This window comes from Hoplias malabaricus, chromosome 8, assembly GCF_029633855.1.
Source record: "Hoplias malabaricus isolate fHopMal1 chromosome 8, fHopMal1.hap1, whole genome shotgun sequence".
In the NCBI taxonomy this organism is placed as follows: domain Eukaryota; kingdom Metazoa; phylum Chordata; class Actinopteri; order Characiformes; family Erythrinidae; genus Hoplias; species Hoplias malabaricus.
Window position 1 is genome coordinate 7,708,246 of NC_089807.1, and position 13,950 is coordinate 7,722,195.

The window sequence follows — 13,950 nt, forward strand, 5'->3', positions numbered from 1 at the left end:
CTCCCATGTGATATCTACTAGTACCATTAAATCAACACTAGGCAGTATTTTAACCATAATATTTCAGTTCCAAAACCATGATACTCCACTGAGCTGTAATAGAGAGATCTGAGCCTCTGTCATTGCTACTCCTGGCCCACACTATGCAAGTTCTGAAGTAGGTTAGGAAACCAACCCCATCTCCCTTATGATTTCAGGACAGTGCTGTGAATGTGAATCACACTCTGTAACTGTAGGGGGAGCCCAGGAGCAAAAATACCAATTCTTAAGTGCTACACTTTACAGTACATTTTTAAAAGGGTGTGTTTCTACGTGTGAAAATCTGATTGTTTTGTAATGGTTAGCCTCAGCCAGAGATGCTCCGCCCACAATTAGACAGAGGGTCTGATACCTATAGTGCGTTATTCTAGCTTCACGGTCAGGATCCTGCCAGCTGCAAAAAAGAACAGGAGAAGCTCTTATTGTCATGCGCTGTTTCATTTTATTTTGTAGCCAATTATAGCCAGTTTGTTATAAAGGGTGGGCCATTTATATGGATACACCTTAATAAAATGCAGGAGAAATGCTAGCACAGGCTTCCAGTGTCCGTAGTTTCAGGTGCTGCACGTCTTGATGGTATGGTGTGGTATATGGGGTACAAAGATAGTGGGGCCATTCTTCATCAATGGAAACCTCAAGGCCACTGGAAATGTGAAATAGCTACCTGATGATGTGTTTCCCTCTTTATGCACTGAAGCTGGCACGTTCCCTGAGTTTTTCCAGTAAGATGGTGAACCACCACATTATGGGTGTCAGGTCCGAGCATTCCTGGATGAACAGTTTCCTGGAAAGTGGATTGGTCGTCGTGGGCCAGTTGAATGGCCCCCAAGGTCTCCCGATCTGACCCCTTAGACTTTTATCTTTGGGGTCATCTGAAGGCAATTGTCTGTGCTGTGAAGATACGAGACGTGCAGCACCTGAAACTACGGATACTGGAAGCTTGTGCTAGCATTTCTCCTGCGGTGTTGCTATCAGTGTGTGAAGAGTGGGAGAAGAGGGTTGCATTGACAATCCAACACAATGGGCAGCACTTTAAACACATTTTATAAGTGGTCAGAAACTTGTAAATAACTCATGAAAGAATAAATGTACGTTAAAACCAAGCACACCGTTGTTTTTCTTGTGCAATTTCCAATAGGTTTGATATGTCACATGACCCTCTTCCCATTGAAAAAACAAAAGTTGGATCCAAAATGGCCGACTTCAAAATGGCTGCCATGGTCACCACCCATGTTGAAAAGTTTCCCCCGTCCCATATACTAATGTGCCACAAACAGGAAGTTAATATCACCAACCATTTCCATTTTGTTAAGGTGTATCCATATAAATGGCCCACCCTGTAGTTTAGTATGTGCTCAAAAAATATTGAGAAGAGTCTCCGACAGAAAAAGTTGGACTACCACAGCTGTAACATCTTATCATAATAACCACAGATAATAATTACTATCCAAATTCTGCAATGTTGTATCCCACACTGTAGGATTTCACTTTCATAAACATCAGTGTCCTGACTGACACTGCCCAGGAACAGCACACGGACCAGATGTATTTCTGAGGGAAAGCACTCAACCTATTTATATCACAGGCAGGAAATGTGTTCTCCTTCTGTGTGTGTGTGCACCTCTCTCTCAGGATGAGCTCTTTGAGAGTAATTTGAGGTTGCCTCACATGCTCAAAGCTCAACAAAGAAAATGAACGTCATCTTCTACAAAATACATACTTAATCATCACATTAAAATCACCAGGAATCATGATTCTAGTGAACTATCAACATAAAACTAACACTCATAAAATCTTGTGAGGTGTCCTTCTGTAAACACTGCAGAGGTGTGGAGGGTGAAACGAAGAGGTGGAGAATGGGGGTTAGTTAGCGCTGTTAAGCTACAAAATAATGAGCTCACTTGGTGGAGTGATGAGAAATACACACATATGACTTAATAAGAGCAGTTTGGCTCATTATAAACAGGAGACTACCAGGCCTATCAGGCACAGGCACACCTTCACCGTATGAGCGCATGATCCACAGAACGCCCCCTAGGTGTTTTTCCAGCCTTGTGTTCAAGGATTCTGGGAAGGCCCCACAGCATGAATCAGTGAATATTCATGGACCACATACTGCTTCATTGCTCTAATGGAAAACACATATTTGCTCGGTCAGAATTGCACTGCTCATGCTCAGGTGCGTCCTGTGCACTTGTGCTCGAGTTTTCCCCCAAAATTTAATAGCCATATCCTGAGACAACATGGAGGGGTATCTGTGAAATGCTCCCCCGCTCTCTTATATTGGTTGAATGCAGTGAACACACCCACATCTTCATCCTGTTTCAGCTGCCTCAGGTCATGAGGAGGGTTAGCTGCTAAAGTTAACTGATGAAAAAGGGGTTTAACAAATACGACAGTTAAGATAAAACGCACATTAATCATTATGTCAATTAAGATTATCAGAAGGTATTTGTTTTGCCGAAGAGTAATGTTTCACTGAGTTTACCTTGAAATATGTGCTTTTTAAACATGAGCTCTCTACCATTGACGGGAAGATAACACTGCACAGGTGCTGTTCTTGGCACAAAGTGAAGGAACATGTCATCTCTCTAGATTGTCGTGGAAGTGGAAGTCTGGTACTGACTTCATCGCCCTTTCTTCATGTGGGAAAAAAGGGGAATGTTTACTTCCATTTTCCTGTTTAACAAACTCTTGCATCCCTAAACTGTAAATTACAGGGCACACATTTATTCATGGCCTTGGGTGGTGCCACGTTGCCAGAGTGGGTTGCGATGAAATGATAATTTCAAACTTTTGCATGATATGATCAGTAAATTTCTAACTAATTCTATTTATGTTCTGACTCTGTGAAGCCCGGTTTGATGTTTGATGTTTGTCTGATACTGAATCGGATGCCACAGTGTACACTTTAAAGGAGCGCTCAAGCTTTCCCTCAGTTGTCGATGAATCACAAGTGTGTTCTGTGACCTGCCTAAATCCGAGAACATGTTTTCTGCTTCATCTTACAAAGAAACCAGGCGGTTCAGAATTGTTCCACTGCCCTTGTCCAAGTCTTTCCAGTCACGTCACTGGTTTATGTAAGAGGCCAAGATGAGGTCAAACGAAGCGAAACCCACACAAACAGAAATAAACGAGTGCTGATTAATAAACATGGAGAAAACTAGAGCACAGGGAAGAGAGAGAACAAAGACAAAGTGTCTAAAAGTCAGCTTTTTCAGCTCCTCACTCTTCACTGCTGGGCTTCGGTGCTTGAACGTAAACGGAGGATCATTCTCAACAGGCACTGAAACCAGACGTCGTTCACAGGGCTGTTTACACTTGAGGCATTTGGACTAAAGCTAGTCACGTTCTTTTATTAAGACCCCAGGGAACTACGTTAACTTGTGGAAGAAAGGGCGTAACGTGTGCCATTTAAACCTGACAGTTATAATAAGGAGCACCTGCTCTACCTGATCATCAACCTGCTTGAGATGGTGAAATTTATTGACTGCTACTTTAATGCAATTTCCTATTGTGACACTAGCCTTTGTACAGTTTACAGTAACTGAGCTCAGTCTCGAAAACCCCACAACTCCTCTCTGGGTCTGACTCTCACAAAACTGCATCCGTGTGCCAAGAGTGACTCAGAAGTAATTACTGAAACTAACCACAATCATTTCAACAATGACTAAGAAGACAACAAGTAGTGGTACTGTCACTGGCACGTTTTCATTGTCAACTGCCAACTCTAGTCATCTTAGTCTTTGTGTGTTGCAATGTTATGCTTTAAAGTCTGGGAAGTGAATTTGACCTGTATTCCAAGTAATTCTGGAGCAGTTCTATTGGCCCATTCATCTGGAAATTTACATATGATTTGAAACAGACCTGATGTGTTCAAATGACGTAGTGTTTAAAAAAAACTATATATATATTTATTTATCACACACATGGCATTCATTAAGTTCTCATATACACGTGAAATACAGGGTGAGCCATTTATATGGATACACCTTCATAAAATGGGAATGGTTGGTGATATTAACTTCCTGTTTGTGGGTGGTGACCATGGCAGCCATTTTGAAGTCGGCCATTTTGGATCCAATTTCTGTTTTTTTCCCCAATAGGAAGAGGGTCATGTGACACATCAAACTCATTGGGAATTTCACAAGAAAAACAATGGTGTGCTTGGTTTTAACGTAACATTATTCTTTCATGAGTTATTTACAAGTTTCTGACCACTTATAAAATGTGTTAAAAGTGCTGCCCATTGTGTTGGATTGTCAATGCAACCCTCTTCTCCCACTCTTCACACACTGATAGCAACACCGCAGGAGAAATGCTAGCACAGGCTATATATTAAACTGTGTTATATATTTATGTAATCACCTTCAATTTCATAAATGACCACAGCCACCTTAGTGTTGAGGTGTAGGATTCAACAGACATTTTGGTGGCTGAAGGTAAGAAGAGTGTGTGGTGGGCCCTATGTGAAGCTCTAATGGATTGGCACAGGATTTTTTTACGTCTTGTTCTGTGTATGATTATAATTCTATGAATGTGTTACATATAGGGGACAGCTTTTTAATTCCCTGAAAAATGAATGTGCTGTTCCTAAAACAAATGGTCATTTATAGCGTTCATCAGACGTTCTCTCTCCACTGAGATGTTTCTTCAGGTTTGGGAGCAGGTGAAAACCCCTGAGTCAGGGCTGTAGGGTGGACACACAGCGCCAACTCACTCGTGTTATACAGAAGAGATTATTTTTCACAGCAGCAAATCTCGTAACGGAAATGAGCTGACGTTTTTGAGTTATATATTCCTCAGAATGTGTCACTGCCTACAACTGTTACAAAATTACCTGCAGGATTAGGAGATTATATCCATACCCAGCATTTACCGAACACCCATCACATATACAGCCCTCTCTTAACGGAAACAGAAAACTACACACAACGCTGATGTGGACACAGACAAGAGCACCATTAATAAGACAGCTCCACCTACAGTGTAGGAGAAGCCACTGGCAGGTAAACACAAATCTCAATCTGTCTCTGTCTCTGGTCTCTCTCTCTCACACACACACACTCTCTGGTCACTCTCTGGTCTCTCTCTCTCTCTCACACACACACACACACACCCTCTGGTCGGTCTCTCTCTCTCTCTCTCTCTCTCACACACACACACTCTGGTCTCTCTCTCTCTCACACACACACTCTCTGGTCTCTCTCTCTCTCACACACACTCTCTGGTCTCTCTCTCTCTCACACACACACACACACACACTCTGGTCTCTCTCTCTCACACACACACACTGGTCTCTCTCTCTCTCACACACACACACACACACTCTGGTCTCTCTCTCTCTCACACACACACACACACTCTGGTCTCTCTCTCTCTCACACACACACTCTGGTCTCTCTCTCTCTCACACACACACACACACTCTGGTCTCTCTCTCTCTCACACACACACACACACACACACACACACACACACTCTGGTCTCTCTCTCTCTCTCACACACACACACACTCTGGTCTCTCTCTCTCTCTCCCACACACACACACACACACACACAGGTCTCTCTCTCTCACACACACACACACACTCTGCTCTCTCATCTCAACTCCTAATTACCCTCGTTCCTCCTTTAAATCTGATTTTCGTTTGTGTTTAACCTCCTTGATTCTACAGCACATTGTCATTTTATTTTTACACTTGCAACCAAGTTTCCTGCCTGGGTTTGGTTGTAATATTTGTTTAATGACACTGAAGAATGCCTTCACACACCAAAATAAATACAGCCCTCCCATCAGTGCTTTTCAGAAACTCCACACCCCAAAGATATTTACATGCACCGCCAGGCATGAGTTTACTTTATCTATCCATCTATCTATCTATTTATCCATTCATTCAGCAGCATCCTCATCCCTCTCCCTGCCTTTCAGTGTGCTGCATCACGTACACGAGCACCAACGCCCCCTGATGCTGACAGGCTGGAGTAATGTTTTGTTTTTCGGTACAAGACAGTGCTCGTTTCCCACTTACAGAGCCAGGGTTGAGTACAAACACCAAACATTTCACCAGCGCTGAGACAGGAACGGACCAGAGAGCGAGCGAACAGAGGAAATCTCTGCAGAGTTCTAGTGTACTTCTTATTCGTGTGTATTATTTTTAAAGAACAGTGCCTTTAATAAAAGCAGGGCTCCAGTACAGACGTGTTTACACTGGCCTGCTGCGCTGTTTTAAAAGTTACAGCTAAAATAAATGGGATCTGTGGAGAATAATATTAACTTGTTATTTTGGAATATAGCTTCTGACAAGTCAGACAAAGAAAAACAGAATACAATGAAGAATTCCAAAATAACTTTGGTTTGGTTTCAGCGGCGTGTGGGAAAGGCAGTGATGTTATAGAGGAAACAGACAGGGGCCACTGGTAGGGACAGAAATGAAGGAAAATAAACTTGTGTCAAGGTCCCCTCCCTGTGGGCACCAGAGGGTCAACACAGTGTACATCATTGCACTTTAAAGGTGATAAGTCTCCACAAAATGAATGGAGGTCCCCACAAGTCACAGATACAACAGAACATCAGGTCCCCAGGATGTAAATCATAACATTTTGAGGTGAATGTGTCAGATTTAGGGCTAGGGTGAGTGCAGTAGGAGTAGTAGGAGTTACGGTTAAGATCAGGGTAAATTTCTACAAAATTAATGGAAGTCTATGCAATGTCACCTGTTTGTGTGTGTGTGTGTGTGTGTGTGTGTGTGTGTGTGTGTGTGTGTGTGTGTGTGTGGCCCCAAACAAAATACACAATATTCCAATGTGTTGCTTCGTTTAGCAATTTTTAAAGATATTTCTGTTCTAAACGAAGTAACTTTACTGCATTTATTACACACTACAAAAACTGCTCTTACAAATTAAACAAAACTCTAAGAGATGTGCTTTACCCTGGGGACGAAGAAGACATCAGCACTGAACTTGTAGAGCCAGTCGTCTAAGAAATGAAAGAGGAGTGATTCCAGGTCGTCACCTGGACAGAGGGAGACAAAGGGAGACAGAGGGAGACAGAGGGAGACAGAGGGAGACAAAGGGTCATGCGTAGGTTACAAAACAGAACGGGGGCTTTAGACCTTACAGGTAAAGTGCCACTTTCAGGGTTCCTCAAAATATCTGGGGCCTATTTATTAACATTGTTTCCAGTCAGTACCTGCTCTACCAGTGTGTGCACTCCTATCAGCCTGTGTACACTAGTCTGACTTTCCACACCCAACATTTCTTCACAGGTTCCCTGCTGCAAGCGCTTGTTTAATCACTCCCGGTGTTGAGCAAGACATTAAGTGAGAAAGCTGACTAATTTACTCTGTATCTTATCAAGCGCAGGGACTTGGACCTGATTTCTATAAACAACAGAAACGGAAAACCATGTAAATTTCCCACCTTCTGACAGCACTTCTATGGTATCAATGGGTTCCACGGTTTCCGTGTCCGTCATGTAGCCGAACATTGCCATCGCGCACTGTTCAAAAGCCTCCTCCAGGGAGTCCCCCCAAGAATGGAGTCTGGAAAACACAACACACACTGAATGCAATGCTACAACAGCAGACTGAACGATGTAGCACCTAAACCCATTATCATCTACTAATACATTTAATTTTCAATCTTAGGAATCAGAGACTTTAAAAGAGTGATCAGGCTGTGTCTGAAATATCCTAAATACCATCTACTGAGGTAGTCTTGAGGTAACAGGTCTTCCCCACTGTTCTTCAACGGTAAGGACCCCCACAGAGCAGGTATGATTTGGGTGGTTAACCATCCCGGGTGCTGACGTGGTGGCGGTGTGTTAGTGTGTGTTGTGCTGGTGTAGAGTGGATCAGACACAGCAGTGCTGCTGGAGTTTTTAAACCCTGTGTCCACTCTCTGTCCACTCTGTGAGACACTCCTCCCTCGTTGGTCCACCTTGTAGATGTAGAGTCAGAGACAGTAGCTCATCTGTCGCTGCACAGTGTGTGTCGGCCGTCCTCTAGTCCTTCATCAGTGACACAGGACGCTGTCGGCTGGATGTTTTTGGTCGGTGGACTGTTCTCGGTCCAGACACTGAGGGGTTTAATAACTCCAGCAGCACTGCTGTGTCTGATCCACTCTACACCAGCACAACACACACTAACACACCACCACCACGTCAGTGTCACTGCAGCGCTGAGAATGATCCACCACCACATCACACCTGCTCTGGGGGGGCGCTGAGGAACAGGGGAAAAGTGGGCAAACAATGTATGCAGAGCAACAGCTGGAGTACAGTTTATAACTGTAGAACTACACAGCGCTCCTGAGTTTTTAGTGCAGCTGAGAGAACACTGTTTATGAATATTATTAACAAATAATAAATATTTGAATGTTTACTCACTGGACGTCTGCAGTGTGATCCAGGTCTGAAACAGAAAAATACATATCCGTGATTATTCAACACAGCACAGTACAGACTTTTCAAAACCATTCTGACACGGCCTTAAATCTGAAAAAAACATTACTGTTGTGAAACTAAACAGAGTTAAAGAAGAAATTGGGTAAAAAGGGGAACATATTTTAATATATAACACACATATTCACACCATATCCACAAATGATTAAATCTGGTAGAGTTCACGGCCTAAACTCCCTTAACTGGGCAGAAAATTACAAACATGTGTTACCAACATAAGAGAACTGACTGGGGCTTCCTTAAAAGTGGAAAAGGAAGAGGATACACAGAGAATCTCGTGTTCATCACGCAAGTCTGACTGTTTACTAAACTTTCACGTCTGACGGCATCTCTTACACTGTTACAATGGTTTTGCCAAATTCAGAAAGCTTAACATTTACACTTGGGTCAGTGACAGGAACCCGGATAAAAAGGCAAGCTGTTGGCCCACACACAGTGTTCATTCGTGCACAAGGAGCTTCCAAAATCTCTACAGAAAAACAAGGAATGAGACTCCGGGTCGGCTCAATGCTAAGCGAATACATGCAATTCATTTTAAAGGCGGCCTCTGATATGATGGAGTTGGAGTGGTGATTGTGACCACGCAACATCAGCACCAGACCTCACTGATGTTAACTCATCAAAGCAGAGTTCAAAAGGTGAACGTGTGATGGCGGCAAGTGAAGTTTGCTTTGTTGATTTTAAAAAAAAGTAAAAGCGCCTACTCCTTTCTTAGGAACTGATTCATTTTGAAATTCCCAGCAGTGAACCACAACACCTCATTGAATGTCATCTGGTTTGGACCTGGTCAAACGCCGTCTATGTGCACCTCTGTGCACTGCGTGGGATTCTGTACTGACTAATAAGTTCCATACTTTGTACGAGACGTAACGGTCCAGACTCTGAGGTTGAAAAGTGCCAAGTTGCAAAACACCTTTCTATTTTCCTTTAAGGATAAATCACCTAACTAAGGGACCACTGTGGGGGCCTCGCTGTAATGAGGTGAAGGTTTTTTCCCTCAACAGAATAATGTTTCAAGATGTTGAACAGAGGCAGGCACAGAGAACCCTGGGGTTGTGGAAAACATCTCCCACCACACTGTAAACTGAAAATGTGCAGTGCTGTCAGAAGCTGTGACACTGCAGGTAGTGTGTGGTTACAGCGTGTCTGAATGCCCGAGGTAGTCTTTGAACGTTTTTGAAATTAAAGCTTTAAAAATCATTGTGATGCTCCACTGATCCATCATAAGAGAATAGAGCCTCTGCCTTTGCTACTCTCTGCTCAGCACTGCATTAATTAAACTATGTAACTTTAATGGCAGATGGTAGGAAACCCCAAACCCTCCCATTTAATTTCACGACATCATTGTAAAAACTAAGCCTGGTTTTGTCGGACCACCGTCCGCCATATATCCATTGTCACAGAGGTGTTTCCCGCTTCATTGGGAGGTCTGGAGAAGCTTTGGTGCTTCATATCAATGCCTGTGTTCACGTGTAGTTATTATTCTGTGATTGTGTTGTACAGAAAATATGGAAATTATAAAAGCAGCACAAAGTTTTTGTTCATAAAATATAACACCGGCATCCGTGTTTTTCTTGGAACAAACAACTGGGAACAAACTTCACAAAAGCTATGTGAAATATGGATGAACTAAAAACAGACGTCGTAGTAGCGCCACCTTAAGTTCTCTCTGTGAAATATGGCAGAACTCCTCAAGGCCAGCGGATCGGCACAAATTACAATACACAACTGTAGAGGGAGCCCAGGAGCAAAAACACTGGCCTCTATTGCCAGCCATGGTCTTCCCACACTCTTCACAGGAAATGCAGTGTATTATATTATTGGCTTTACTGTATTTTAGACCAGGGAAACTGGTCAAGCCATTCTCTTTGAAATGTATACACTTTCCCCTTTTTAATTTCAGTGGGTTCTGGCTTGGAGTCAATCGCACGTGACCAAACATCTCCAAACCAGGGCTTGATATAACCTGGGAGGTTGATGGCTCGGTGTCAGAGCATCGGTTATGATTTTCGGACGAATCAGGCCTTAACCTAATGAACACACACGTACAGGGATATCTGGACCATATCCACAACCAGAGGAGGGTCCCGTACTTCACTATCACTGCTTGATTTAGACCTCTCTCTCATGTATAATTTTATTTGACAATTCAAAACACTCTCCCACTGTTTGGTCATTTAATAGTAACAGTTGTGTAGTATTAAAAATGACAATTGCACTAGGTCTACGACCACTAACATAGAAGTCACCATCTTTAAATCGTCTAAACCAAAACTCACACCAACTTTCGGATACAATATTATCCCTAAGACGAGAACAAATCTTAATGGAACCCATAACGAATGCAGCGACCAATAAATTCTCACTCGCCATTTTAAACGTACCTCATTTTCTGTTTCTTTTATTGTTGAATAAAATCACTATTGCTGTTAATAACACTCATGAGTTACTAGAAAATGACAAAAGAGAAAGGGAATGTTTGAATTTTGAGTTACCCAAAAAACACTTTATTTATACACACAATAAACACTTCAGATGATTCCAGCACATTCTCCCTGAGGTTTCCTGTGTTGGAATCTCTTTGAGGATTTTCTTCTTGCTCCAATATGGCTCTGCTTTCTTCTGTTTTGAACTCAGATTGACAGCAACAAGAGAGAATGTGGAAAAAGCTTTTCCAAAACCAGACTTTATACAAGATGCCCACAGTGATGCATTACATTGGTAAACAAGCTCAGAACAGCTCCGGGCCGGCTCTTGCTGACCCAAATTTCCTCAATGCCCACTTAAACTCAAAGCCAGCTCAACCAACCAAAAAATGTCCAGTCTCGTGCAGGAGTGATCTACAACAGACGATTAGGCTTTAATCCCAAATCCTTATGGTTGATTTGGCTTTGACATTTTTGCTTGATATTTCGTTTAATATCTTTTTGGATTCTAGTGTCAGCTACTCTGTTAGTTTGCACTGTAGCTGAAGTATTATTCACGTTTTTCAATGTATGCATATTTTTATACATTTAATAAACTTTTATCGATAAGAATATGTATCATATGTAACCACTGTTCAACTAAGCACCATATTTCTGAGCCTGTCTCTAAAGCGCATGTAACATTATAATTTATCCCTCTCACTTTATGCTGTCTCAGGAGCTTGGGCTGTCTCTGCTTTTATAAGGATCCTTTCTGTTTAGAAAGCTGTTAAACTGTCCACACAGTCTAATAAGAGTATTATGTTGCCCTATTTTTTCGAGTTTTTTTTTTTTAACCCTGAATCATAACTGACATTGTGTGTGGTTATTTTGTAAAGAAAACCTCAGGTGAGTTTAGATAGTGCTAGCTAAAGAAATGGTTATGAGGAAATGTTCATGTCGAAAGATTCAAAATGCTTACGAGCAAGAGAAAGAGAAAAAAACAGAGCGTTAGCGGTATATGAAGTATATGCCAAAATGTTCGGTTGAGTTGTTAGCTTGTTGCTAGCAGGCCTCAGTGTCTGCCTGGGTTAGCATTGTGGCTAAGAGCGCTAATATTCAAATTTAAGGCTTAAATATTATAATGTATTGACTTATTGTTTATTTCGAGTTGAATGTGCTTGAAGTACATCATTACTAATCATGGTACTGCACCATGTGTGTTGTTTTTTTTCTTTTACGGGAAAATTAACGGACTCCCTCAAATCCAAACAGCGGAGCCGAGAACTACAACTCCCAGTGAGGTGTGCGGGTGACGTCAGCAGTGCACACATCCAATCAGCAGAGAAGGAGAGCGAGAGAGAAACAAACACATTCTTTCTGATATATATATATAGGCGAGAAAGACAATTAAAAAAGAAAAAGAAAAACGTGGCCAAAGTAAAAGAAACTGGGAAATGTTTCTATTGCATTATTTTTCTTGCTTATTCTGATTCATCCACCCAGAATTCATCCTATTCTGCATGCATTTGTCTGTCACATACGAAGGTGACTTGAAAATGAGACAGATAAACCTCACTGCTGGGATGTAATTAAACTATAAATGTGTCCTTTGAAGTATACAGTCCCTGAATTGAAATGGCATCCACACTCAACTCAAACCTAGACCTGCTGACGCATTGTTTTACTGCCCCCGCCCCAACCAAAGCCGTCTAGAACCGGGCCTGAACAGTTCTGTTTGTGAATGTGCTCCTTGCCAATCTGAGGAACACACGCTGTGCTCGTAAAGTCTCAATGGACTATTGAAACAGAGTCTCTGTCACCATGGAGGTCACACAGTATACACAGTATTTTAGAGTTAGGGCTAAACTGAAGTCAAAACAAACACACCCAGGTTTCAGTATGAAGTCCCGTTTTCCAAAAAAGTAGTCTGTCTAAAAACAGATTTGAAAAACGTAAACAACTTGTTCACAGAGAAGCATTCAGCTGTAAACATATTGCGTAAGAGATACGGCTCTCGCTATGATTTGGAAAAACTTGGGCCATTCTTTACAACACTGCTTCAGTTCACTGATGTCTGAGGTCATCTACTAAAAGAGCTCTGCTTTTGGACCAGTTCTCGACTGGATTCTGGGAAACTTGGTGCTGTCCAGCGCCCCCATGTTTCCATAAGTGTTTATGGGAGCCAAGGATCCAGCGTCGCTAGTGGATAAATTTAGATCCAGAGCCATAGATAAACTAACAGAGTCAGGACACGGGTTTATATGAAACACCTGCTCTAAATGACCCATCTAGCTCATTTATTTGAGGCTCTGTGTTCTTTCTGAAGCTTATTTAGCCACACACACACTCTCTTGTCATAGTTGGGCCTGAAGAACAAACCCTTCTTCAGTTCAAGCGAGACATTTATTCTGGATTGTGAGTCAGTTACGTTGGAGGAAATGTACTGAACGGTGCCAAATTCGTCTCGAAGCAGGAACCAAACCAGTTCCAGAGCAGCCAAAGCCAGCACCTGGGATTTAGAGGTTCAGTACCCTCAAAGAATGTCTTGTGTCTCTCCCTCACTGACTCACTCGCTCGCTACTGCGCTCGCTCCACATCAGTGACATTTCAAATCTGTGGTATAAAGTGATGATCTCCAAGATCAAGGTTGTCAATTCCTGTGGTACAACACACACAAATATTCTCCCCAACAGTACCATAACAAAATATATATATGGTAACAGTACCCTGCTTGAGAGCTGTGGGTCGTGTGGGGGACATGCTTCATCTGTTTTTCAACAAACATCATCATAGTCACGGTGAACATGCGTCTCTCTCTGGATTCAGACAGTCCTGCAAACCTAAAGCATGCTGCCAACATTTTTAGGAGGAGTAGGCCAACACAAACATGTAGACCACAGCTCTTGGATTTCCTATATATCTCTGCAACATTAAACTCTCCGACCTTGAACTTAATTTGGAGGACTGGAATCCCCCTGCACAATGAGGCATAGGAACACGCCCGGAGACCACCGCTTCTCTGAGAACAGGGCTCATGGC

General features: G+C 42.4%; 1 protein-coding gene across 1 annotated transcript in view; it reads right to left on the minus strand.

The window, feature by feature from the left end:
- zbtb8os (zinc finger and BTB domain containing 8 opposite strand) overlaps positions 1-13,950 on the minus strand; it is a 34,246-nt gene that overhangs the window by 15,068 nt on the left and 5,228 nt on the right. The window contains exons 2-4 of the mRNA XM_066679570.1: positions 8,429-8,453; positions 7,462-7,583; positions 6,972-7,054 (exon numbers count right to left, since the gene is read on the minus strand). Of these exons, the coding sequence (XP_066535667.1) occupies positions 6,972-7,054; positions 7,462-7,583; positions 8,429-8,453 (230 nt within the window). The remainder of the gene's footprint in view (positions 1-6,971; positions 7,055-7,461; positions 7,584-8,428; positions 8,454-13,950) is intronic.